This window comes from Tubulanus polymorphus, chromosome 1, assembly GCF_964204645.1.
Source record: "Tubulanus polymorphus chromosome 1, tnTubPoly1.2, whole genome shotgun sequence".
Classification (NCBI taxonomy): Eukaryota; Metazoa; Nemertea; class Palaeonemertea; order Tubulaniformes; family Tubulanidae; genus Tubulanus; species Tubulanus polymorphus.
The window spans coordinates 20,451,928-20,479,555 of record NC_134025.1 but is presented as its reverse complement, the minus strand read 5'-3'; the positions used below and the strand labels follow the sequence as shown (position 1 = coordinate 20,479,555).

At 38.8% G+C, this 27,628-nt stretch overlaps 2 protein-coding genes across 3 annotated transcripts in view; both read left to right on the top strand.

The window, feature by feature from the left end:
* Nucleotides 1-13,597, top strand: part of LOC141915417 (5'-3' exonuclease PLD3-like) — a 44,511-nt gene extending 30,914 nt beyond the window's left edge. For both annotated transcript variants that reach the window (XM_074806939.1, XM_074806940.1), the window contains 9 exons: nt 625-881; nt 3,653-3,836; nt 4,875-4,998; nt 5,731-5,864; nt 6,653-6,853; nt 7,484-7,623; nt 8,480-8,642; nt 8,932-9,034; nt 9,694-13,597. In XM_074806939.1, the coding sequence (XP_074663040.1) occupies nt 625-881; nt 3,653-3,836; nt 4,875-4,998; nt 5,731-5,864; nt 6,653-6,853; nt 7,484-7,623; nt 8,480-8,642; nt 8,932-9,034; nt 9,694-9,872 (1,485 nt within the window). In that variant the 3' untranslated portion in view covers nt 9,873-13,597. The remainder of the gene's footprint in view (nt 1-624; nt 882-3,652; nt 3,837-4,874; nt 4,999-5,730; nt 5,865-6,652; nt 6,854-7,483; nt 7,624-8,479; nt 8,643-8,931; nt 9,035-9,693) is intronic.
* A 1,485-nt stretch (nt 13,598-15,082) lies between these two features.
* The window catches only part of LOC141910092 (protein jagged-2-like), a 50,110-nt gene continuing 37,564 nt past the window's right edge, over nt 15,083-27,628 (top strand). Inside the window, exons 1-3 of the mRNA XM_074800841.1 lie at nt 15,083-15,090; nt 16,753-16,822; nt 17,655-17,957. Of these exons, the coding sequence (XP_074656942.1) occupies nt 15,083-15,090; nt 16,753-16,822; nt 17,655-17,957 (381 nt within the window). The remainder of the gene's footprint in view (nt 15,091-16,752; nt 16,823-17,654; nt 17,958-27,628) is intronic.

Below are 27,628 nucleotides of genomic sequence, written 5' to 3'. Positions count from 1 at the left end.
TTTTGCTCAATCGTCTATCAACAGTTTTAGTACTGTAGATATGTAGGAAATGATAGAAAAAACTTTGATATTGTTCAACTGAAAAAATGAAGGTCACTTATTTAATGAAGGTCACCTATTTAGCGCTGCTTCCTGAATGACATCGAAATGATTTTATTGATAGTTTGTGATTGCATTTCATAATTTCTTTCAAGGAGATGACTCATGTATCCCTGTTTTAAAAAAACTCAAGAAAACCTAGTAGACCTAAGCTAGGTTTATTGTCCTTTGTATATTGCTTAATGCAAACTTTACTTTTGTGCAATTTCATTCACTTTAGAATCTCTTTTTCAGCGTACATATCATGAACTAATCTAGAATTCTTGAAACGGGATGGGGTAGCCAGACCTGACAATCAAAAGCTTGCTAAAATTAGATTTATTTCTGGTTCATTTTCAATTACCATTTTTTTAATGTCGAATTACACTCTTCATTTCTTTTTCCAGGGCTTGTTGACATTTTTGGGGGGCAGGTGCATATGTTTATCAAAATCGATGCCCCCTTAAGTTCCCCCTGCTTTATGACAGAAAACCTACTCCAGAAAAACATTTGATCGCTATAGTCGTCTTTGTTCTGTCGTTCTAGGAAAGTCGTAACAAACAGGTGAATGCAAAGGGCTCTCGTCCATTATCCGCTGTCAGAGTCGACTTCGTCGTCGATAAGGAAAACCCGGATAAATGGCGCTGTATGAAACCGGCGGTTATTCCCGTGTCCATTATTGTCATCATAACAAGTCTCGTAGTTATTCTTCCGCTAGTGCTGTCAGATGACCGCAATGAAGACGCCGCCGCCGATGAATTGTTAGCGTCGTCGAAGCCTGCTGTTTGCACTGATCAATGCATGTAAGTAATTTCGCTTATATTTCATGTCGTTGATGATGATGATGACAGATGAATGCTCATCCTTACTGAATACCACTTGTCAACTAGGGCTGCCACTCATATAGAATTCAGGGAAATCAGGGAAAAATCAGGGAATTTGATTTTCTCCTAAAATAGTCAGGGAATTTTATGAAAAAGGTCAAAATCCTGGGAAAGCAGGGAAGACTGTTTTTATGCACAAAAATGCATGCCTTTTTCATTGCTGTCTAAAAATTCGAAATGAAATATACCGTAGTGGAGACAACTTTGGTCATGGAATTTTGGTAAATGTTCAGGGAAAAGTTATGGCAAAGTCAGGGATATCAGATAAAAGCATATGTCTCACGATCATCTCATCACCATCGTAGCACAAATTGTACTTAAAAAAGCTTCGTCGAGCTAAAATCTTTCTTCCGCATCAAAAGCGCTATTGAAGTTATCAAAATCAGATAAATGTTGCCACCCGTCAACTATTTCAATCATCTACCGAGCTGCCAACTGTTCGTGATATTCAGTATTTGTTACTATACTATAGCCGTGTTCACACGAGATATGGCGCTTACAAAGTACCGTACTTTGCTGGTGCCTATTTCACCAAAATACGGCGCTTACACAGCCAGTTACATTTACACGTAGAGTCGGCAATTTGGCTCTTAGTAATAGTATAGTAGTCATCCGATGTGCCGATATGATGCGGTGTAATTAGTGTTGAGTGTATTGTACTACGAAGATGTAAATACGCGGCTAGTTAAGGCTGAATCTGCGTTCACACTACAGAAAATACGCGCCCAGATCAGTTCCGTAGTGAGATCGGCTTAATAAGCCGCGTATATCAGTACGGAACTGAATAAGCCGCGAATAAGCCTAGAATGATTTCCAAGTGTGAACGCTTAGTACCGTACTAAAATCCTAAGTGTGAACACAGCTTATAACGAGAAATACTGCTTTGATTTGTTTGATGAATACAGAGACATGAATCAATGAATTTATTTTGTATTTCAAAATTACATCATACACTGGTAATAGAAAAATTGACTGGGCTTCGTGTGAATATTTTTACAACAAAAGGTAATAATGAAAATCTAGGAGACCCAGAGAAGTAAAGAATAAGCGAAAAAATATTCTAAAAACAAGGAAACATTTTCAAATCAAGGACATTTTCAAAAGTAGAATGTTAACATAGTCTCCATGGCCAGCCCTGAAGTATGAAAACATAAAAGGGGTCTGGGGTTTAATAATGGAAATTATCTATGAATTGACAACATTTTACGACCAACAAAGTATCAACAAAATTTATCAACATTTTAGCATTTTTATAGATTTATTTTGAAAGCCCTTGCGTACTATTCAATGCACGGCGCTCGGAGACCTCGTTTATAATCTTCAGGATGTTCTCAAAATGGAAATTTGACTAAAATCCGATCGGCCAGGCGTATTGATCAATCGACGAACTGGTTCGACTTCGATTAATCATTTGACGTTCTGTATCGGTGAAAACGTTTGAATGAACAACACGTCGCGACTACACACAGCTTGTATCCGGCATGGATTATAGACACTTCATAGAACTGTCCTATCATTTAGAGTGGCAGATGCTTTGAATTAAAAACACTTAAGCCGCGATCACACGGAGACGATTTGGCTAGGGACAAATTGGCATGGATCGGGCCCGAGTCAAATTTGGCCCGTGCCTAATTAGAGAGCGTGTTCACATGTAAACCACTCACTCGATACTGAACAATGCTTAACCAAATTTGAAAGTGAGTCACTTCCAGACCCAGTAGCAAATCATATGCACTTATTTGAGCAGTGCTAAAATCTGGCTTGGTCCTACATTTCTGGTTGGGCCAAATCTGATCTGAACCAAAAACGCTTGTGTGATAGCAGCTTATGCTGTGTGAACAGTTGTTCCGGCTGGCCAAAAATGCATGTGTGATCGCGGCTGTTACACTTCACAGGCAACAATTTTGTTGCTGATTGTGGTGCAAAATTTTTCATCCAGTTATCTATCGCCTGTGGACTTCGTATTGGCTACAATACTTAGGTAACAGGTGAAACATCATCGTAGTATCTCTTTATTTCAGTATTTCCCCTAACCACAGATGAGCGAGTGTATTCAAGTAATTCGTAAATACGGGGAAATATAATTCTCGGAAATTTGCGTCGCCATCGTTGAACTAGCGGTGACTACGCCTTTTTTTCACGTGCAGACGATGATGAAAGACTATAATTCGCTTTATACATCCTTCAATCGGTGGAAATATCATTAGACGCAGATTACGTCGTTCTTCAGCGGGATATTTATTGGTATTGGTTTGATCTTTAGCGCTCTGTCATCCCAATCGCCGCCACATTCTTGTAATCGACACTAGGGGCTTTTATTCCCGTCATTTATCAGATTTTATGACTCCGGAGCTATCACCTCCGCGTCGGAGGTGATGTATCTTCTGCGGTGCTCATCCGCCACAAATTCACCTGTGTCAACTCGCTAACGCTAAGCCCGACTACAAACATCAGAAATCATTTGAAATAACTGATCGCGAAATGTCAGGAGACGATTACAATTCGAAAGAGATGAACCGGAAAAGAACTTTGAATTGCGAGTCATGACTTAGATCAATGAATACCTGCATCGTCCTGGCCGCCTCCTCACAATTTTCCGTGCATGAAAACCTTCCCAACTATCAATTTATTCTCTCGTTGATTCCTTTAGTTGAATTTTCATTTCGCGCACTTTGAAATTTTATTTCCAGATTCAGTTTAGTCGAAAGTATACCGGAGGGCTTAGTATACAACCCTGGTGCACCGAGCTACCCATCGACGTATCACACATGGATGAAGCTGATCCAACTGGCCAATGAGACTATCGAAATTTCGTCCTTTTATTGGACGTTGCGGGGAGCGGACACTGGATCGAAAGATCCCTCCGCATATCAGGTAACTAATTACTAGTACAATAAACTCATTCATCACCTGCCGGTGTTGGGGTTTTTTGCGCTTCCGTATTACTGTTTTCTATTGGTTGTAATCGCTAGTAGGTAATTTGATGATGTCATGGGGGAATTTCGTAGGCAGCCATCTTTAGGGAAGGGTCTAGAAGGGTCTCTAAATTTCCTACACGCAGACAACTTGCAAGTTGAGTAACTTCATTAGAAATCAACACATCGGTCACCTAGGTTACTAGACGAATTTAATTGATATAGCTAAATTTATGCAACTTAATCCATCCGGGTATCAGCATGGTGGTTTTATGAATCCAAAGTCTTCGGTGAAAAGTCAATTGGTTTCACGTAGAATTTCATTTTAACACAAAATTATGCAATGTACATTGCCCAAGGTGTTGAAAATTTCAGAACTCTCTTATTGTTCGATTTTGTGATTTCATAATTTGTCATTTGATTCTGTAGTCCAATAATAACTGACAAGAAGTTCAAATGTACTCCAATCGGGAAGGTAGTGGATGTCCCCTTGATAATAGACCATATGTATCAACAATATGACATATTGCTCACATACCCCTAGCTTTATATCTAAAGCCTTGGGCAGCACCTGTAAAATGTAGTGAAATATTACTAACTGACGCACTATAGCGGTATTTTCAAATTTTTTCAAATTATCTCCAGCACTTCCAGGTATTAATCAATCAGCACTGAATGGGTTGACCCTTTCAGTGCGTCTACACCACAGTGCTGTTCATAAATCGGTGATGAATTTTGCTAGTACACCGCATTGCGTTGTATTGATGTAATAGTAATTAGTTTTTATCGCTATTGAAAGATGGCAGCACCTGTCAAACAGTGAAGTATTAGTAACTAACAGTACTCTGTACCGCAGTGTAGACGCACTATAGTGGTATTCCAGTTATTCAACACACTAGGGTTGAATCTTCCAAAATTTTTCGATAATCTCCAGCACTATAGGTTATTGATTAGTCAGAACTGAAAGGGTTAAGCAGAATGTTTTATTTTCATTCAGGGGGAAGATGTTTTTCAAGCATTACTCAAAGCTGGTACTCGACGAAACTTAAAAGTTAAGATTGCACAAAATCAACCAACCTACACTCAGAGGGACTACGATACAGCAATTTTAAACAAAACAGGTACTTTTCAAGTTAGGCAACATCGAATAAAGTTCTCGAGATTCGAAATTTCAACCTATGCATTGTGCAGATTATCATCAGTACGCTGTAGTTATGGACATTGTTCGATATACCCCGATAGCAGGAATTATCAAAAGATCTGTGAACACACGTATATGATGAATCTATATGACCTGTACCAATCGGTTTTCCTGTGGCATGGATATTCTGTTGATAATGGAGCGATATCCTCCTCGCGGGAATCAATATGGACATGTCATAATGTGTTTCGTACACACATTGTTGTTGCAATATTGTTTTGATTTCCCTTGTTATAAACAACGAATCAGAACGTGTCATGATAGCAAATACTATGGAAGAGTGGAAAACTCTCATCCTTTTTCTGTAGTTTCTATTTCCCCGGGTATTCATATGGTCGGATGACCATATCTCTTGTTGTCCTAAAAAAACCCTTATAATGGTGCTTACTGAAAATATGTACAGTTGTATAAAGAAGTAACCAAAAAACTCGCTTACAAGATCTGGACTCATGAAATTTTTCACCTTGATATTTACTGGTATTTAGCCAATGGCAGTTGACTGCTAACATGTACTTAACTAAGTTCAATCATTACTACTGGGCTATGCTGTGATTGTTTTTGTGCATCGAGTTCATGCGCATTATGAAAAAAAAAAACACTACTTAATGAGTTCATCTGCTCATTCGGTTTTTCGTACTTTTTTCAACATCAGGTGCTGCTGAGGTCAGAAATCTTGATTTTGAAAGATTCCTGGGATCCGGTATTCTTCACACCAAAATGTGGCTTATAGATAGAAAACATTTTTATGTCGGCAGCGCCAACTCTGACTGGAGGTCATTAACCCAGGTGAGCACATCCATCATCTGACAGTGTTCAGTTGGGCCATTCTTTTTTTAGCCGAACAGGTTTTATTTAAAAGGTAGGTTTTAGCCCTACTTTTCCAACTTTCCCCTGTCATTAAGTGTTATCCCTTCTTATTTCTAATTTTTTGGTGAAAATGTGTATTTTCCCTTCTTGTACCAAGAAAACACCAGTTTATACTTTAATGCATGCATGGTAATCTGGACATGATTTACAGTCCATGGGCCAGTTGTTCTGAAGTTGGTTTAAGCGTGGACGGACATACATCATGGTTTATCAGAAGATAGCGTAGTTGACCATTGTAACCACAGTATTTATACAACGATTATCTTTAACCAACTTTTGAGCAACCAAACCCAGAACTTAAATGTAGTGTGATACTGATGAAAAAAAATAAGATCACACATCATAATGCCTTAATTAGATATCATAAATTGGTTTTAGCTTTGGTACTGCTAATGTGTAGGCAAAACTACCAAAGTGTGCTTAACCCATTCACCATGTATGCGCTTGCACTGCCCAGTGCATACTGCATTTTTTCCCAAAAAGATTCAGCATTTGTTAATTTTCATTTCATTATAAATTGTCTCACGTGCGTTTCTTTACTGTTTGCTGTGTTGGGGTTTAAGCTCAAAATCAATCGGTGGATGACGTTTCCAAAATGGCATACGCACAGCAGATGTCACTCATATGACATTTTCAAAACGTCATGCACAGCAAAAGGGTTAATAGCGACTCTTGATTAAACAGGCTTTACCATACTCCACTTTCAGGTAAAAGAACTCGGAGCAGTTGTGTACAATTGTAGCTGTTACGCTGAGGACATGGGCAAGATATTCGACGTGTATTGGTACATGGGTCAGCCCAATGTAACCATCCCGAAAACTTGGCCTAAAACTTTGAAAACTGTCATTAATTCCACTAATCCACTGAACATTCAGTTTAATGGAACCTCTGCCAAGACATACCTATCGGTAAGGATTGGTGTTTCTGAAAAACTCTAATTGCCTTGGTCAATGATATTAGTATAAGTCAGTAGACAAAATGTCAGTATAAGGACAGTTCCTAGTGGCTGGCCAAACTCTGCTTCATTCTCAATATTGGCTGACTATAGCTGCGATCACACGAGCATTTTGGCCCGTGCCTGAGCCTGATGGCCCGGGCCAGATTTGGCCCGACCAAAAACGTCGGACCAGGCCCGAGCCTAATTTTAGCACCAGACAAATGATTGCAATTGAATTGCAACTGGCACCGGAAATGATCCACTTCGCTTTGTTTGAGCATTGTTGAGTATCGAGTGAATGGTTTGCGTGTGAACGCGCTCTCTAATTAGGCACGGGCCAAATTTGGCCCGAGCCTGATCGGTGCCAATTTGGCCCGCGCCAAATCTTCTCCGTGTGATCGCGGCTTATGTTCATGCTGGCTCTTTTGCCAAGTGCAAGATGAATCGTAGAAGCAGCTGGTAGAACCATATGACGATGGCAGAGAAGGTGTTATATACTTGAAAATGGACTGATCTTGATCTCTGGAGAGTCAAATGAAACTGACACATGTAAAACTTGTTCCAAGACTTCTATATTGAGCTGTTTTATTTTCAATTGCAGAGTTCACCACCAGAGTTCTGTCCCTCAGGACGTACTAGTGATATTGCGAGTATTCTGCAAGTAATACGATCTGCTAAGAAATTTGTATACATCGCGGTCATGGAATACTTTCCAACCATCATCTACACCAGCCCTAAAAAGTAAATACTTCGAGCTAACACAACATTTCCCTCCAGGACAAAAAGTGGCCTATTCACCAACTTAAGTCGATCTCAATATTTTTGTTGAAACAGTGAAGACTATTTTAACTTTGACTATTAGTTACTGGTACTCTAGTTCCACAGTTTAGATGTACTGTGGAACTGGTTCAAGTGATGGTATTATAAGTCATGATCACACAAGCTTTTTTGACTCGTGCCAAATTAGGTCCAAAACAACTGTTCACACAGATGCCAAATGGGCCCGTGCCTGTTTGGCCAAATTTGGTCGACCAAAAACGTTGAACTAGGCCTGAACCAAATTTTGGCATGGGTCAAATAAATGGGTGAATTGCAACTTGTTTCACTTCCCTTTGTTTAAGGAATGTTTAGTTCCGAGGGAGTGCCTTACATGTGAAATGGTTAGGCACGGGCCAAATATTACTTGGGCATGATCCGTGTCAATTTTGCCACGGGCCAAATCGTCTCCATGCGATCGCGGCTTGAGATCAGCTTTAACTTTAATCCCGGGGTAGAATCGTCAATTGATTATGGAAACTAGCTTCAGGGGTTAAGAGGTAACATAAAAATTGAGAAACCCATGTAACACCATATTCTAGGAATAATGTTTGGAGAAAACTTTTGGACTCATATGATGGGGAAATACTTGTGAGATTAATATCTGGGGTAAAAAATGACTTCCGGGACTGATATCAGGAGTGAATAACTTCAGGAACGTATAGCTGGGGGAAACTTCTCCTAGGACAATGTTTTATTTGAGGGTGGTTATATTGAAAATGTATTGCCTAGTCGTACAAGTATTTATTCCAGTAATAATGTTTTTGATATTTCTATTTAGGTACTGGTCAGTAATAGATGATGCTTTGCGGACAGCAAGTTTAGACAACAAAGTCGAAGTGCGTCTGTTAATCAGTTTATGGAACCATACAAACCCCATCATGATACAGTATTTGAAGTCATTGCAGGATTTGAATGGTGCATTTGGTGCCAGAATATCTATTGTAAGTACATATGAACATGCTTCAATATCTTTTCCTAATCCCGTAGAAACTCCGAACATCCCATGTCTACTTTCTGTTGGAAAATGAGTTAGTTGGGAACATTACATACTGTATATCCTGAATGATATGATTTTTCCGGTGTTTGAATGCACCATATCTCGATTGTGAGTCAAGCTATGAGGGACGGGGTAGTCATACATGCGCTTAAAATTACAGAATACTATATGATATATAACTGACGTTTGTCATGAATGTTGGCCTTGATTGTTATCGATATTCAACTTTTTAGCGATTGTTCAAAGTGCCTGCATTTACGCCTGAGCAGGCTAAGATTCCTTATGCAAGGGTGAACCATAATAAATACATGGTCACAGACTCAACTGCTTATATAGGTGAGTGAAAAATTTTAATTTAGAAGATGAAAAGTAATTGCCTAATGATCAGATCATGATCACGGCCCTGATACCTGTCTGGATACATGCCATGTGCACAGCTTTTCTTGTCTACCAAATACCAGCACACTTGGCCATCTGTCGATAAGACATTTGTAGCCCGTGTGTCAAGTGTTCAAGACTTGAGGTGTCTTATGTGTTTTTGCTCATTTTGTGTTGACTCTTCTTCTTCTTTCATGTACTGGCCGCTTCTTCAGTTTGAAGATTATGCCAGTTGTGCGCATTGGTAATCCATTAGTCCACTTTATCAACTTGGGTCTGCCATTTGTTAACAATTTTGTTACTAGTAGTTCAGTTATGAAAGGGTGACCCAGAGCTCAGTCAATACTTTCAATCCAATATGGCGTCATCAATACTAACTTGGGGCTAATCGCTCAAAAGTTGGTTAAAGATAAATATCATAGTCACCATGAATTTTTAATTGTCACTATGTCAACTATCCACTGGTTAACTCGTACCAACTTTTGAGCAACTGACCCCAGAATCCTAGATGCAGCCACATGATCATTATGACGTTTCTGTTTGATCGAGATGCGTATTGTATGAAAGCAATCCAAACAGACTAATCTAAAAGTTTTTCATTTTCCGCTCCAATTTAGGAACCTCCAATTGGTCCGGTGACTATTTCATCAATACTGGAGGTATCGGCCTAATAGTGAACCAAACGAATTCCAACAGTTTCCAAATCAACTGGCGCCTTCAACCGACCATTCCGCAACAGCTGAAAGGAATATTCTTGCGCGACTGGAATTCTCAGTATTCGAGACCGTTATCGTGAAGCAGGCTTCGATAATGTATAAGCAGATGTGTGATACTAGATTCTAGTAGAGTGTCCTATTTGTAAGATATTTGAATCATTTACGTTGACGATTACCGACATTTATATATGTAACCATACAATCAATCCGTGAAAAGTTCGTTCAGCTAGTTACTGTATTCTAGTACATTCAACTAGTTCATGATCAACAGCCAAGCATATTTTAACCCAGGTTGAATCAATTTGTCTTGAAATAAATATTGCCCATACAAGATCTTAACCTGAGTTTAGTTAACTCCCCGCATGAGGGGTGTTATCTAGGCCAAGTTAGCTGGTTTCAGTATCCAAAGTAGAGTCCACTGCCTCAAATCTTGCGGGACCAATTAATTCTCTCCAAGGTAGAAATAATTCTTGGACAGCGCAGGTCATTATCACATAAATTGGAGGAAGACAATTTCAAATTTGTTTCTCTTGGGCTCGTGATGATCCGGGACAGTCAGAGTCTACTGGTTTACTGTCATTACCAATGATTATATTGATTCCACTTACTTTTTAACCCGGATTAGATATCCTTATTTGACAAAAAGCTAATTAATATATTATGATTGGTGGATCCAGGGCTGTTAGCTATACAGTCTTGTCACCTATGCAGTTATAGATTTCCTATAAAGTATCCGCAAATCTAAGTACATCTCCTTCAAAAGAAAGATTTGCCTCATTACAGCTCCATAGCTTAACTTTCAGAAATTCAGTTCAATTGATCAGAAAGATCGGACTTGTTTTTGAGGGACTTTTTTTATGATGGATCTGTTTTGCTCTAGTGTTTAAAAAACAATGTATGTATTTTAAAGTTAGATGTCATTAATGCCTTGAACCAATTTCACTGTTGTGAGTTTTATTTGACCATATTAGAGTAAGAATAAGTTAATTTTCAATTATTTCGCTTTCAAAAGTAGTTTTGACCAGCTAGTATAGAACTGGTCTTTGAAACTAGGCCCAGCAGTGTATCGATGATCAAAATAACCAACTGAGATATATCCATAATGATCCATGACATTATGGCATCCTGAAGCAACCCTTTGTCCGGTCAATTAAACAGTTTAAGCTTACTACGGTTAAGTTTGAATTGTATCCTCATTGAAAAAAATTAAGTAACATTGAGTGTAAATTTTTCATGAAACTGGGTCCAGATGATCCACTAAATCACAAATTTCATGTGAATGAAAATGCTAATTTATTCAGTAAGATGAGAATACTGTTGATAACTTACATTCAGTCCATAGATGAATTTTTTGTACAATAAATGTTGCTTTTGATTGATTCGATGTGTTCTTAACACACTGACTCTTTGTTCTAAAAGTTGAACCATCTTACACTTTATCATGTGCGATTAACTTGACTGTCCACAGATCAGTACAGCTGCATCTTTGAAGAAATCGATGCAGATTTTCTTTTCTTTAGATAAGAAATTTGAATCAAGAGAATTTTAGAAGATGTGCCTTCCATAAACTACGTATACAGAGGGATGGTTGGAGTTAAAAGTGATATGTAGGATATGTCCGTACCAAGGGTAGGAGCAAGTTATCTGACGGGTATCGTTCAATCATTTCTCGTTCCTTACTTTACCTCAAAACGTAAATAGATTCTTCATTTTAGAGCCTGTGAAAAAAAAAACTTAGTAAAATTCATCATTCAATCTACCAGCCGGTAAGAAATGAAAAATGAGATACCTCTTCATTCAAAAATTGATTTCACTTAATGTTAATTGCTTGTTCTGAACCTTAAAAATCTAGATCCAGTTCCTAAGTCGTGAGTTAGAGTTGACTCCCGAGTTAAAATCGATTCATTTTCAATATCTTAACTCTATAGTCAAATTTACCTGGAAACTATGGAACTGGATCCTGAATAATAATGCAGCGCCAACAGTGCTCATGTGTATGGGTAGGCCGAATCGATGAATCGAGGCAATTTTTACGAGTACGTTCTTATTGGATGGTTCCAAAGGGTGTGAATCTAATAGAATAATTGATTACATCGTAACTTATCTTTTTTGCAATTTAACTTAAGTATTTTTGAATTAAGGTTCGAACAACATTCCCATAACTTCTGAAATAGCGTGTAATTTATGATAATTATAAATGATATTTTTTTGTTTTTACACATACATTTCAAATGGGTTTCAATGATAATACTTGAAGTAATTTAAAGCACTAAATACAAAAGGATTTAAAGCATTAGTTTTAATGATATTGCGTAAATAGATACATTTTAAGACCAACTTTAAAAGTATTAATATCATTGATAGTATGGAAATATAAGGGTAATCCATTCCATAAAACAGGGGCAGCACATGCTGCAAAAGCTCCGTTTCCATTAACCAATGTTTTTGATGACACATCGGGACAGGATAAACTTGTTACCTGACCTTGATGACTGACTAGGTTGATAGAGAGGCAAAAAATGATTAACTATTGCTAGTTGCTATTACTAAATGTATCAACTATTATCAACTTTATGAGAGATTTCAGTACCCCATATTTTCTCAGGTACCCGGCAATTTGACCAGATTATCTTTCTTCGGAGCCTGTCCCCAATTGGCGTTGACATTTTATTAGGCTGGGGTCTTGTTGCGTTGCATTGAGCATCGCGTTTTCACACTGACAAAAGATAGATGGCGTCTGTGTGAAGCATAAACGGAGACAACCGTACTAGTGGCGTGTAAATGACTATCACATGCTATAAATCTAAACGCCTTCAGTGAAAATGAAAAATTAGTTCTATCTCTAATTTCCTAACATTCTCCAACACTTCGGGGAAAACCACCCAATTCTGTCTTCATTATTGTGAGGACACAACTGTCGAGGTGTTTATTATTGTAAATGAAACTTTATTTGGTACTATGGTAATCTTCTTACTGAAAAATGGGCAATGAATGTGTGAGTCTGAGATATAGTCTAAAATCTACTCTCATCTATTGCACTAGCTACGATTGTTCATAAATCTTAGCCTTGATGTGTCTAGGGCCAGTTGCACACAGATGGCTTAGATTTAAGACCACATTCTTGATTCTATAGCTAAGCTAAGAATTTAAGACGACTTTTAAGATTTTAAACCACTTATGGACTTAAGTCACTGCTGTGCAATTCTTTAGAAGTGTATATTATAAGATTGATCATAAGTTATTACGATATTTTAGGATTTTGTTGATAATTCTAGACTCAATTATTACTCGTTGCAAGAAAGTCAGAATTTGTTAACAGACAGTCAAACGCGCTTAAATTTGTTATAGTTTGGATGATCATTATGTTGTCGACTTATCCAAATCTAGACAACGATTTGGTAAATTGAAAATTGGAAATAAGTTGAGACGATGCGAGAAATCCCCCTATAATTCAGCCAAAGATGTAAATTTATTCTGTACACAGCACGCTTGATGATGGCTAATAGTCTTTAGCCGAAACGTTGCTCGATATATCTACCATTCTACTCAAAAACATGACAACTTTGGCTGAATTATTGTGGGATTTCTCTCGTTTATGAACAAATCGGGGCGCTTTAATGTGACGACTTATCCGAAAACGATTTTAACCGAGTTTGACTGTAATCCATATCGTAACATATGTTAATGGTTTTAATTCAGTTATGACGTTGTATTTCATAATATTGTTGCGCAAAATTTTTCTATGTAATCGGATATGATGATGATGATGAAATAAAAGTTTAACTATGATTTCTATTGAAAGAAATAGTGATTGAGATTTTTATTCATCTTTCTGCTGGGCGCTGGTGGATCGAAACTTTTTCGAACATGTATATACGCGAAGTAATGTAAAAAAAATGTACCCAATGACCCTGACTGTCAATGAAAACAAATTATTCATACTTCGATGAAATATCCTTTGGGCCTACAATATCCATTACGCGTTTCCTATTACGAAGAAAAGACGAAGGGTGAAAAATGTTTAAGACCGTTTTATAATCACAGACGTTTTTAGAATAGAGGGGAAAAAAGTTCTTATCGAGTATTTTCCACATAGAATCTAAGAAGGAACTGAACGGGGGAAAAACTTTGAAAAAAGAATGGAAATTCTATCGATATGAACTTAAATGATAGGAGTAGAAAAGAAGGAAACTAACTTGCGAGATCGAACACTAAGAAATTTTATGAAGAAGAAATATGAAAACACGACAGAGGACACATTTTTTTCATAGGATGTGTTTTTGACGCAATTGAGAAGAAGGTATCCATACTCCAAGCTACGAGCTATCATTGCCCGTAGCTCCAAGATACTTTAAAAAAGGCCTAAGTTTAGTTTGAGTGGGGGTCTAGTTCAATTTGACGTGGTTTGTAAACTACACACGCTGCCGTTCGACGCAACCTTTTTTGCAAATGGTACTAGATATGTTATTTCTTTTGTTTTACTAGTCAGAGCCTATGTTATCTTGAACACATCTGCCCAGGTATAGGCTCAACATCTGTTCGCCTTCGTTGAGGATACAAAAGATATGCGTATTTGATAACACGCATATTGATAATATCTCAAATCAGATTTTAAGATAATGAACGAAATTGACCAGAAATGTACTTGTATGGGTACATCTGTCGAGTATTATCATCCAGTTCTTATCGATGTCGATTATCTCTATTGCTAAGTATTAGATCAGTGGGCAATTAATCTTTCGGACTTTACTGCATATATAATCTTATTAAATCTTGTCGCAGGGCCTACGTCGTGATTTTCAGTATGAAAGTGCATCCGAGGAGAACGGCACCGGTCAAGTGCGTCCTGCGTCTCATCCCAACAGCTGCATCTTTAAAATGTTATCTCCGCTTCAACGACCACTTTCAATTGGCGTAAGTTTCCGCGGGAGGCAACCGAATAGACCCTGGCAAGCGAGGATAATTTTCATTTTTTTTTATCCTGACTGTATTCTGTTAGGGTGTTCGTCATTTGACCATCTTTCTGACTCAAAAATAAACTACTTTCTTTTCTTGGGCCGTCTGAATATAACCGTATGACAGGGGTGGATCAAGGAAAAATGGAAGGCCGCGGTACAGAATTAAAGAAATACGTACGTCTCGGGACAGTCAAGCGAAAGGCTTCTTTCTATTGAAGGTTCCGCCCTCGGTTTAAGATATTTTTGAAGATATACATCCGAACAAAAGTTGCAATTTCTGAGAGGATGAGTGTCAAATTTACAGAACGGTGTTGACGAAAAGGGCCATCTCAATGGGAAGGTATGGGTCCGAACCCCTGAGACCATCCACTGTAAATCCGCCCCCGAATGACAATAGTAACATTTATATGCTATCTGGGAGTCAAAAATCATGTATCGGCAATTGCTGAACCCTCAGTCAAATAAATGTTGATCTGTAATTGGGTAACAGATCCCGAATCTAATTACTTTGAACGCAATCGCAATCAGGAATCAGAAATCACACGATGGTGCCAATGAATTATACACAACTTAATTCGAGTTGTTAAAAACGAGAAAATGTCTCAATCGCGTGACTTATTGGTATTGCACATGGCCACATCGGCACCATGTGTTCCTTACCAGAAGCTGGACAACCGTCGAAGATAGTATGCTATCGAAAAGTCTAGGTCCTTTTATCTTCAAACGCGATAGTAGTGATGAGAAGCAAATGTGCCGGCATTCCGGCGGGTTGAAGTTAACTCGATCGGACAAAACGCCGAGAACGTTATAACAAAGAGATCGTACTCTCCGCATTGAGGTAAAAACACCGAGATTCTTGAGCAGGAATTTCATGCAACTTTCTACACGTTTAGATTCTGGTTGAATATCGTTGTTGAGAAACGATGATTGGTGTTCGCTAGAGGATTGCGTGGTGGCGAAAAATAATCAGCTTTCGACGTTACAATGTGTCAAATTGTGTATTTTTAATTACTTAGATTATGCGCAGCTGTCAAATCAGTGCCGAAACGAAATAAATCCCCCACTGCCGCTGCTGCTTTAAATCAGAGTCGTATGATGACTTGAATTAACCCAAGCGATCTTAGAAAGTCGTCGAAATTCCGCAGCCGATTTCCAGATGCTTAGTCTTATTAGAAAATAGTCAGCTGCAAGTATGCTGAAGTGTTCTTTTGCATCAGCGTTGAAGGTTTTATTTCGGTTTTTTTTCGCCGACTCGAGATTGGACTATAAATTGACGTTCGTTCGGACACGTGGCCAGGCCGATTGGGCGTCGTCGCCTAGCGTCACGACAATTACTTCCATTAAACAGCGCACGTGCTGTTGTTGAACTGCAAACTCTTAACGCTGTCATCTGGACACGTGTGTCGCTACTGATCTGCCTTTTAAGGAAGTGTAGCCGTCGTTGACGCTACCGGTTACTAGTTGTTATTTCCTGATCTTTTACACCATATCCGCAGACACGGGCGTTAACCGGTCTATAATTGCCCCCTGAGATCTCGCGGCGTTATGCCGACGTTACGTCAGCGGGCATAAATTGTCGAAATTATTTTTTAGAGATCTAATCTAATGATCTAATTTAATTACGTAGATCTGCCATCTCACCGACTCCTCTGCAATGGAGTCTACTAGTTCGACGAATATTTTTCCCAATTTTATGAAAAAATAGCACAAAAGAACCGGGGCCAAAAGGAGCCATCGCTCTCATCGCATTCAATGTCAGACCTATCAGAAAGTGTCCAAGCCCAAGTCAAAACAAAATTATCCATCGCACTCACGGGTTCTAAATTTGGGCTTAATCGTAGGGAAAACAACAGCTGGTAAAAATTCGCAAGAATTTCTAACAAAATCTATTTTGCCGGAAGGCGGAATTCAATATTTGCTCACTCAGTATAAGGCTATTTGAAAGGGTTGGCTTATTTAGCAGATAGAAACAACCGTTTTTCGTATGTTTTCTGAAATCTAGGCCTACTACCCGAAGATCACCTCGTCGTTTGTGTTTATGCTTATTATTTTCTTTCGTGCTGAGCGCAAGGAACGTGTGAAGGCCCAAAATGGGATGAAAGAAGCTTTCATTTCCAGGCCAAAAATGACATTTCAGGTGAAGTTCCGACCAAGTACGTATCTTTCTCCTAGACTTAACAGTGGCAGAATCAATGCTTTCATCTGTAGACAAAGATTTTATCTAAAACATATTTTACCTTAGTAGACCTTCTCGGTACTCATTCCAGATTTCTCAAACATTATTAAATTACATCGTTTTAATACGATCCGAATTAAAGTGGGATCTACTATATTTCTTAAAAGTTTCGCTCTTACCCATCTATGAAAAGGATTTTGTATAGAAAATCGATATACGTAAGTCTAGCACATGGGTTTTACGGCGGTGGCGGGCGGTGCCATACACACACAATTCAGATCAGTGTTGTAGTAAAGTAGTAGTAGTGAAAACCGCGCGCGACTCATGTGTGCCGCGCTTCACTCATCGTTGTTCAATGTCGAGTGGTGGCTAGTTTGACAACAACGTGGTGCGCATTGCCGGTCGAAAAAGTTTGTTTTGGCCCGGATTTGAGCATGGTTCGGCGGTAATTGGAACCCGATGTGCTAATTTACGAGGATACGTCGACGATTGCGGAGTTTTAGGGAACTGTCACACTCTAGGAATGCTACATGCGGGGTTTGATCGACGGTGCATGTCTTATGAAACCCGAACAGGAGCAATTATTAGCAGTTTGTTATGGTCTTAGCGAAGAAAAACCTGGTCATAGATTCCACCAGTGTATAATAGCTCTTTTCGGAGTTATGTTCAGCGTAATATACATTTCTGCTGTTTTCTCGTTCTTTATTAAATTGTCCGACGCGTCCGATCCCTCTGGATTTTTTGAATTGCGCGTCGTCTCCGTGCAGAACTTGCGGTCCGAACTGAAAAATGGAAGCTGCTGCGATGACCGGGAACGTCGCAACGCCGCAGGTGTGTGCATTGACCCGTGCGAAACTGTATTTCGACTCTGTCTCAAGGAATACCAAACTAAAATCGGAAACAGCGCCAGTAAAATGTGCTCTTTCGGAAATATTTCTAGTCAGGTTATGGGCGCCAATACGTTTTCATTTTCAGAGGATTATAGCGGTTCCGACAATTTACTCGTGGTCCCTATCGAGTTCGCGTGGACCGTAAGTATTGCTTATTTTTATTTTTCATTGCAAAGGGAAGATCTATTGTCACCATACTGTTACAGGTATTCTAGTACTGGTTTGTTGAAGTTTGGGTCCAGTCATTCTTGGTTGTAGTAATTCTTTAGGCCAACTATCTTATTTCATTGTTCCATTGATCCTAATAATGTATGGGGTGAGCTTATTAGTTGCGCATTGTTGTAGTCAATCTTATTTCATTATTCTCAAAAGTGGTTCACTTTTTTAGATTCTAACGCTGAGTACAGTTAATTATAGCATCATTGAAATTAAATCTTTTATTCAACTCATACCCGATTCATATCTAATTATGGCCGGTGCCGAATCTGCTGCTTTTTTCAAATGTATTACTCGACATGCACATGCATTGAAGTGCTTATGAATATTGATATCAATCCTGCAGCCGGTAAAACAATTGTCTGAAAGTTCTTCAAATGAAAAGGTGATTGATAAATAATGCATTTTGAAATTTCATCACATTATTCCGCCACTGCGAAATCATACACCGGAATGATATGTATCTATACTATAAGTATAGATTTTATTGTTTTTCGCGTTTCGAAATAGCAAAGCAAACCGAGCGCGTGCGATTTTCCCAGAGTATTCATATTTTTTTTCTTCAATAATTGCCCAGTTGTCTGTTGTGTGTTTAACAAGAGTACATTGTGTAGCGATCAAAAAAGTTCTGAAAAGAAAACCGTACCCACTCGGTATTGGTTTTTGTTATTGGCTATATAGGACATTATGTTTTGCCCATATTCACAGGTTTTCTACTAACTACTATGTTGCCATTGTTTAATGGAATGCGTATGGGACTCGTAATTTTCTTCCAAATTGTTGACATTTTTAGAAACCTCAACTTTTAGAAAGTACACCCATTGACGAAACATTCTGTCCATGACTGCTGTTAAAAATGACAAAAACGATACTCTACGAATAGAAAGAGTCTGAAATGTTTCTTTGAGATAATATTTATTCGATGCATTAAGCATATATCCTAAAAGAAATAGCAGGACTTAGTGTTCCTGAAGAGGACCATCGAGATTTAGTCAAAACGTCGAATAGGCCTAAATATCAGCTTAAGGAAACATTTCGTATAATCTCTTTATTCTTTGTGCTGGATTTTGAACTATTTGTATGAAATTTATACTATAAAGATTATGTCAAGCTTGCATAACGACAGTCTTTCTTGCCATATCACTGCTCATAATGGTTAACGATTTGAAGCATTCTTAAGAAATTATTTGATCGTCTCCTGGCTATGATGATGATGTTAATGATACCGTGATTATGACCTTCAACCAATGATGTTGTTAGTCCAATTGAACTAACTTCAAAGAAAATTAATCAGATTTGAGAATCATCTAGGGTGGATTAATCTTTGTATATATGCTTTTATAAAAGCTGAGAGGATGGATTCCAAAACCTAAACTAATAGAATAGTACAATTAAAGAGTAATGGTGCAATGCGACTACAATTGGATTTATGTTTAGGGACTGTGGTGGCTGGTGTTGTCTCGTTAGGGGCAACAGCTGAGATTTGGGGGACAGCTGAGCACAATGATTCTATAGTGATTTTATTCAATTTTTTTTGCGACAGATGCAAAGCCGGGACATTTAATAGTGATTCATTATGAACTGTCAATATACTAACGAACTAAAGAACACGTGTATGCCCCTACGCCTATAGCGGTTCACGAGCGCGCCCAAATGTTGCTTCGGGGTCGGGCATAGCGGATACCGAATGACGCAAAGGTGAATTTACGCGAGTAGATTTCATTTTCGATGGAAATCCGTTACACGTTGAATCCATTCAGGGGCATCAACGTTTTTAATCTATAAATCGAGCACATAATCAATATAGTCTTTTTTTCACAATCACAGGTGTTGGTTTATGGGTTCATAATATCGTGTTATGATTTCATAGTTCGATGATTTGTCGGTGTATCTCTATACGGGATCGATGTATGTACCAGTTTGCCCCTACGACATGGTTTATTTATGAAAATGCCCTACATGTATTATTATTCTTCGGTTGTCAGTCAGTCCGTCATCGATATTGAACTCTAAAGACTCGACCGAGCTTGAATCTATTGTGAACTTGAATTGTAAGTTTGTTGTATGAATTCGAATGGAACCGATTTGTTCTGTAATGATCACGGTAGTGAATGTCTCAAAATACACCTAGGCTTTTAGATTTGCAGGCAATAAAGGCGTCTTATAGCGCGAGTATGAATATTTTAAAGTCGAAAACAAAATGATTAATCGTGAGTGAGTATGAGAACTAAATGAAGACCGATATTTTCGAACTTTTGCTGAAATGTCAAGAATTGGACTGATTTCTACCAGTAATTAATTGAACCGAACCCAGGCGACAGGGCCCAGTTCCATAGTGGTGAGTTAGAGTTAACTGAGTTGAAATCGATTCATTTTTCAATGAATTTAAAACAAATCTAAATCACAACTGTGGAACTGGATCCCGTACTTTGGTTATAAGGGTTATTATTATGGGCCTTTTTTAAAATGAACTTTTTACTGTTAATTGTTTAATTGATGCATAGTTATAGGTTATAGTTATAGTTAGTTTATTCATCATAATCAAGTGACATGACCATCAATCAATGAACAAAGAATCCATGATCTATAGGGGTAATAGAGAGTTTGATGCTTAGCGTTGATAACAGGCCTACTTGTGATAATAAAGCTATTTAAGAAAACGCTGACAATTGGATGATCCTGGGGGGGGCTTAAGTCTGCGTTTGAATAGCATCATTGCTTTACCGATCTGGGGCCTGTATCACAGGTGACTTGATGTTTCATATGAAGTTTCATTAGTATTGTGTTATCGTGAATAAAATCAGTTTCATTATATTACAATTAGTTTACAATTAGTTTATTGCTCCACAAAATTTACATTTGCACAGAGCACAAAAAAACAGGTTCATACATTATACACGTATCCATGCAGTTTACAGCATTTATACAAACACGGTTTAAATATGAAGAAATACATGAATACTTATTAATTAAAATAATACTGTTGAATCTTTTACAGCTTGGCATTGGAACTGTAGCAATTGCAAATGTACTGAATGACGTTTTTTTTTCTATACAATGTTTTCGAAGCAATCAAAGTGAATTTGACGCGGCAATATTAGAACCCGTCAAAATTCAGCAATTGGCCGTAGCAATTCACAATTGCTTCTTATGAGCCTGTTTTGTTTTATGAAATGTGAAGTTGTTTCATGTTACGAAACTTGATTGTTGACTTAAGCGGCGATCACACGGAGTTGATTTGGCCCGGGCCAAATTGGCATGGATCAGGCTCGAGCCAAATTTGGCCCTAGCCTAATTAGGGAGCGCGTTCACACGTAAACCACTCACTAGATACTAATCAATGCTCAAACAAAGTGAAGTGAGTCGTCTCCGGTACCAGTTGCTAATCAAACGCAATCGTTTGTCCCGTGCTAAAATTTTGCTCGGGCCTGGCCCGACGTTTTTGGTCAGGGGAAACAGGCTCGGGTCCATTTGGCACCCATGTGAACAATAGTTCACCGGGCCACATTCGGCACGGGCCATAAACGCTTGTGTGATCACGCCTTTATCAGAGCGTTGAACCAGTCGGGTTGTTTTGAAGCGAAATGGGGCATAACTCGCGTCGCCCGCTGCCGCCTGCCGCCCGCCGCCTTCATCACGTATATGATTCGGAGAAACACTCGTATTGTGGTATACTCTCTCTCGTTCGGCGCGCGATGAATAATGAATGAGTTTCGTTCAGGATTATCGAGCCATAATTACACCCGGCATCGATTACAATATTCTGCCTTCATCGGCGAATAAACATAAAAAATGTGCGTCCGTCCGTTTTGTATAGATCCGCCCGCGTTAAACTATTTGAGTTTTTGGTCAATAGTCCGAATAAATCTTCGGATGGAGAGTAGTTAAATAACCATAGAAGCATAAGTTTATTCAAAATGGCTGATCGCGGCTAATAGGACCGGTATATGAATGACTGATGACAATAGCCCAAAACGTCGGACTAGGCCCGAGCCGAATCTTAGCACTGGTCAAGTTATTGTGTTTGAATTGCACCTGCTTTTGGAAGTAAATCACTTCGCTTTGTTGAAGCATCGTCTAGTATCGAGTGAGTGGTTTAAGTTTGAACGCGCTCTCTGATAAGGCACGGGCCAAATTTGACTGGGGCCTGATCCGTGCCAATTTGGCCCTGTCCAAATCGTCTCAGTCTAATTCTCTAATTCTGTGGTTCTTTTAGAGAACCGCTGATAAAGAAAGTAAATCTGACCGATAAGAACAGTATGAAAAGTTAACAACTTAAATCCTCTTGGCGGCTTTGGAGCTTGTTGCTTAATGGCTCGAAAAGCTTCATTCACTTTAAAAGAATTCATTTTGATGAAGACAATGACAAATAGATTTATTTGGACGAGGTCGCAATGGACTTGGTCCTGGTGGCTGGAGAGGCAATTCTGGGCAAACAGTACTTCTCCGGAATTGGGGGAAAAACTTGAACCTACACTGATATCTGGTTCAGTATCCAGAGATAAAAAAATACTAATCGGTTTCTGTCTGATGAAGTCGTCGGCATTTCAAAATTGATGAACCATTCGTATAAAGGCCATGATTTCATTCGGGCTTTAATTCGGAACGTTTTCGAGTGATCTGTGAAACGTCAAACGACGAAACGGGAAAATGAATGAACATGAGTCAAGGATTAGCAGTGGCAAATATGTAGATTTATATTTCAGAAGATACAAATTCAATTGCCTCGTAATGTATGAATTACGTGCTGGTTAGTAATGCGGTGTAAAACAATCGACTACCAACGGGTTTTGTTAATTGGACAGCTGTTTTATTTCATTCGGTTTATTCTGGCTGTATCCGAAAGTGTGGTCTTCATGGAATGAGATACGTTGTTGTCGTAATTCAGAATTATGTCTGGTCGAAAATGAAATGCCATAACTAGTAGTCAGGGATATGATGAGTTCAAAATTTTTGATGTTGTCAAACAGACTTCATAGTCCCATTTCTCATTCTTGACTATTGTAGTCTTTTTGCAATTTCTATTCTTATAACGGAATAGCTCTAAAACTATTGGATGTGATATATAACATCCATCAGGTATCTGCAAAAGCCTAATTATATTCATATCTGTATCTGTAATAATTAGGCTGCTTGTGGTCTTTATCAGTCGCTGGGGTGGTCATATCTACACAAAATTAGAATTTTTCATTCAAACTTTTAATCTGAAAATGCTTGGATTGTCTCCGTTCTGTAAAAAAACAATTTTTGGATGACAATATTTTTTCTTATATGGATGATATCAGAACCTTTTTGCTGCCTGAAGATAGACAACATCCCTAAGTACCAAGGTGCCAAAATACATTGAAATTAAAGGATGGCTTGTAGTGCTCTCAGCTGAAAATGTAGTATAAGTGTCCTGAATAACACAGGGAGAATTGCCCAGGGGCGGATTTAGGGGTGGTCAGCGGGGTCCGGACCCGTGCCTTCTTATCCAGGTTGCCCCTTTCCTCGAGACAGAGATCATAAAAACTAAAAAATTGGACACGTCCGTCCTTTCGGAAATTCGAGTCGAGCCAAACTTGGCTAGTGCCTAATGCGAGAGCGCGCTCATTTGCAAACCACTCACTCGTTACTCAAACTAAGCGGTTGGGTCATTTCTGGTATCAGTTGTTATCCAAACGCAATCATTTGTCCATGCTAAACTTTGGCTCGGGCCTGGTCCGACATTTTTGGTCGGGCCTAACAGTCCCATTTGGCACCCGTGTGAACAGTTGTTCCAGACCAAAAACGCTTGTTTGATCGCAGCTTTATCCGAAAAATGCCTTTTCTTTCCTTCCGAACCCTGGCCTTCCAATTTCCTAGATCCGTCCCTGCTTTGGTCGTCAAAATGGATTTATCTCTGAAACAATGAAAGCGTCTCGCGTGACTCCCATTTATGAGAATTTGTTCGATTGTATCCGGTTTATGCTATGAAGTGAGGATCCGCAAATTTTATAAATATATGCGTTAAATCGGGCTCGAACCGGAAATCACAATCCGGAGACGCTCCGGACATTTAGTATTCAGAGCGTTTCTAAGAGCGATTTTGTTGTCGCCGTTGACCGGCACCACGAAACAAAGATATCATCTATCAAGTATAATAAGATTATGGTAAACAGTAATGGATCCGATCTATCATCATCCGGTCAGTTAATAAAGCGTTTAAGTATTAAACCGATACTTAGGCGTTCGCTAATACGGCAGTTAATTCCGGCCGACCTTAATAGTATTCGGAAACGGACGACTGGATTTTGTGACTACGAGCAAATTCTAATAAACGGTGTCGATGAAATTTATGAACTCATTATTACGGGTTTATTGACTCTCGCGGTCGCGCGCGACTCTTGTTTGACTTAATTAACTATTCATGAGCTATCATTCTGTCGCTCAAAACGCGTTCTCAAGCAAAAATTAATCGACCGATTTCGAACGAAATCGTAGTCACGGGGAATCGACTTCGGTTTTTCATTTCGAAAAGGAGATGATCACCTATTAAGTTATTGAGTGGAGATGAGGATTATCGAATTGGATCTCGAATGTTTGGTCGGATTTGACAAATCCTATTCGTATTTCCGATATTATTCCTCTCTCAATTGTGGGATCATTGTAATGCAATATACCGGTGTGGATCCAGCAGGTGAATTTGACTATTTTCCTAGAATTTATTGCTCAATGATCTGCCAAAGACGTAACGAGCATAGCAGGTGCGAAGCTTATTAAAGGGGGTTTGCAAACTTATTCTCCCCAAGGAAATTTTGAAAAATGACTCGTTTTCCCGGGAATAACACAAGGTCCAGAATTTATACCTCAGATACAAGGAAATTCCTAGTATCTGAGGCATTCTGGACCTGTCGGATAAGGTACTTCTAGAAATTAGACGAGAAGATACACAATATCCGTGTATGATGATGACGAGAGAAATCCCACAATAACGAAGCCAAGATTGAAAAATTCTATATGAGAATGATTGTATTTGAGGAGCGACGTTTCGGCTAACAACTGTTAGCCATCATTAGGCGTACTTGATGTTGGCTAACAGTTGTTAGCCGAAACGTCGCTCCTCAAATACAATCATTCTCATATAGAATTTTTCAATCTTGGCTTGGTTATTGTGGGATTTCTCTCGTCACTTCTAGAAATATGCTAGTCACATTTATTCTGACTATATTCTGGAATACAGTGGAATATAGCTTGGACGAACGTGACATAAATTTGTCTGAAAAAGAATGTACAACGTTTTTCGCGTGGCGCCCTTCGAATCAAGGAGATCACCGATAGCAAAAAATTTTGTTTGTTTCTTAAGCGGGATAGCTTCTTTGGAAAACGAACCTGGAATTTGATTAGGAATCATATTGGAATGTTATATTGAGTTCTGTTGCCACAGCGATACTTGAATTTTTCGACGCGATAAAAACAATAAGATAATGGAGGGTCATACCTGTATTGAGCTGCACAGGCTCCATTCAAATTTTGGACATTTTATCAATTATTTATCAGTCAAATAGTTCTCAAGGGGATCAAAATTCATTGTAGTTATCTTTTCAGGGGCCTATTTTTGAATATTTGAAATTCAAATATTCTCGAATTCTGGAATATACCCTTTAGATCTGCCCGCGAAATTCAAGAGTGCAAATCATCGATTGAATAGATATGTATTTCCAATTCCTGAATTCATCTATTGCAGCAAAGTATCAGATGCACTAAATTGGACAATGACTCGAAAATAGGTGTATATATTTGACCGAGAACTCATCCGTATCAGCTAGGTGTTTGTCTAGTCTCTTTGGCTTACTCACCTCCGCGATCGAACTGTTTTTAACATCTTTATCTGTTCTTATCGGCATTGACTGCTAGAAATACTTACTCCCTCTCTTAACTTTTGAAGTGCTTTTCTTATTCGCAGAAAACCCTCTCCAGATACGATCTCTCCGCAGATAATGGAACGGTGTGCATCCAGCTAGTTTTCTCGAATCTAGGTTTCCGTAGAGTTTACCGATGTCGTTTTCGTTTTAAGACCTTTAATTGAAAAATCCGTTTTTTTCTCTTTTCTATTGGCATGTCTCGATCGGACGGTATTCAAACTTAACCCTTTCAGTGCTGACTAGTTAATACCCTATAGTGCTAGAGATAACTTGAAAATTTTAAAAAATTTCACCCTAGTGTGTTGAATAATGGGAATACCACTATAGTGCATCTACACCGCGGCGCGGTGTATCGTTACTAGTATTTCACTATGTTTGACAGGTGCTGCCATTTTTCAAGAGAGATAATTACTTATTACTAATTACATCAATACACCGCAATGCGGTGTACTAGCAAAATCTATCACTGATTTATACACCGCACTGCGGTGTAGATGCACTGAAAGGGTTAAATTACTATTATCAACATTATATTGTGGGAGCGGTGTGGGCGAGTGGTTAGAGCATTTGACTCTGGGAAGCCAGATCGTGGGTTCGAACCCCGTACATTACCGTAGTGTCCCAGGGCAAGACACTTATCCTCATTGCCTCCCTCCACCAAGGAGTAAAGGGTACTTGGCCTGATATATGACTTCTGAGCATAAGTAGTTGCTCAGATGTTACTTCTGCCCAGGGAGAGATGACTGATACATGGAATAGAGTAATAGACTGCGGGTAATAATACCAAATTTAGAGCGCATTTGAACTGGGCTCCAGTTGGGATATCTGCGCTATATAAATTGCACTATTATTAATATTGTTATCATTATTATTATTAACCACAGTATTTTGATATTCATACGATATCGATATTGAATGCTTCATTTTCAAATATAATTTACGGCGTAATGTAGCCTGCATAGATGCAAAATATTAAGAAATAGTTTGTATATTCCCGTCCCTCAAAAAAAGTGACGAAGAAAAAAAGAGGACGTTATAATTCGATAAGCAAAATTTGTAAGTCCTCAAAGATAATTTTGAATTTTCCAGCAGGCAGGACGGCGGGTAATATTAGCAAGTTCTCAGGGTAATATCAGCAAGTTCTCTTACTCCCGATAATTCATTGATGGGAGAGAGGCCGCAAAAAAAAAACAAGGATAATTTCCCTCTGACAGGAAATTCCCTCTGACAGGTTGATGTGCTTTCGAATGATTTGTCACATCCAACATTAAGATCATATGATAATACATATTTTTAGTTTTCTGATAATCAAGAGATCGAAGATGGTTGGTTGTCGTTGGAATTCCATTACGTGACCCTGATATACTGTCTGTCTGTATGACTGCGTTTCTTTTTTTACTTAGCTTCGTTAATAGTGGGTTGATCTTGATGAAACTCGATTAAATATCAGCATGGGGGTCTAGTTGTGCAGTGCAAAGAATGGGCCTAGTGTGTCACCTAGCGGAACTAGGCGCTTAAAACTGTTTTTCAGCGATTTGACCTTGAAGACGACCTCATAGCTGGGGAGCGCGGTCGAAATTCAGAAAGTTGTCTTTACAAAATTTAGCTATTCACCCTAGATACAAAATATCCAAAATGCAATGGGAACTAACGCATGGGACTTCCGGAGTTCCAGATTTGGGCCTGGGCCCGAGAACCATTGGTGCCTATAGC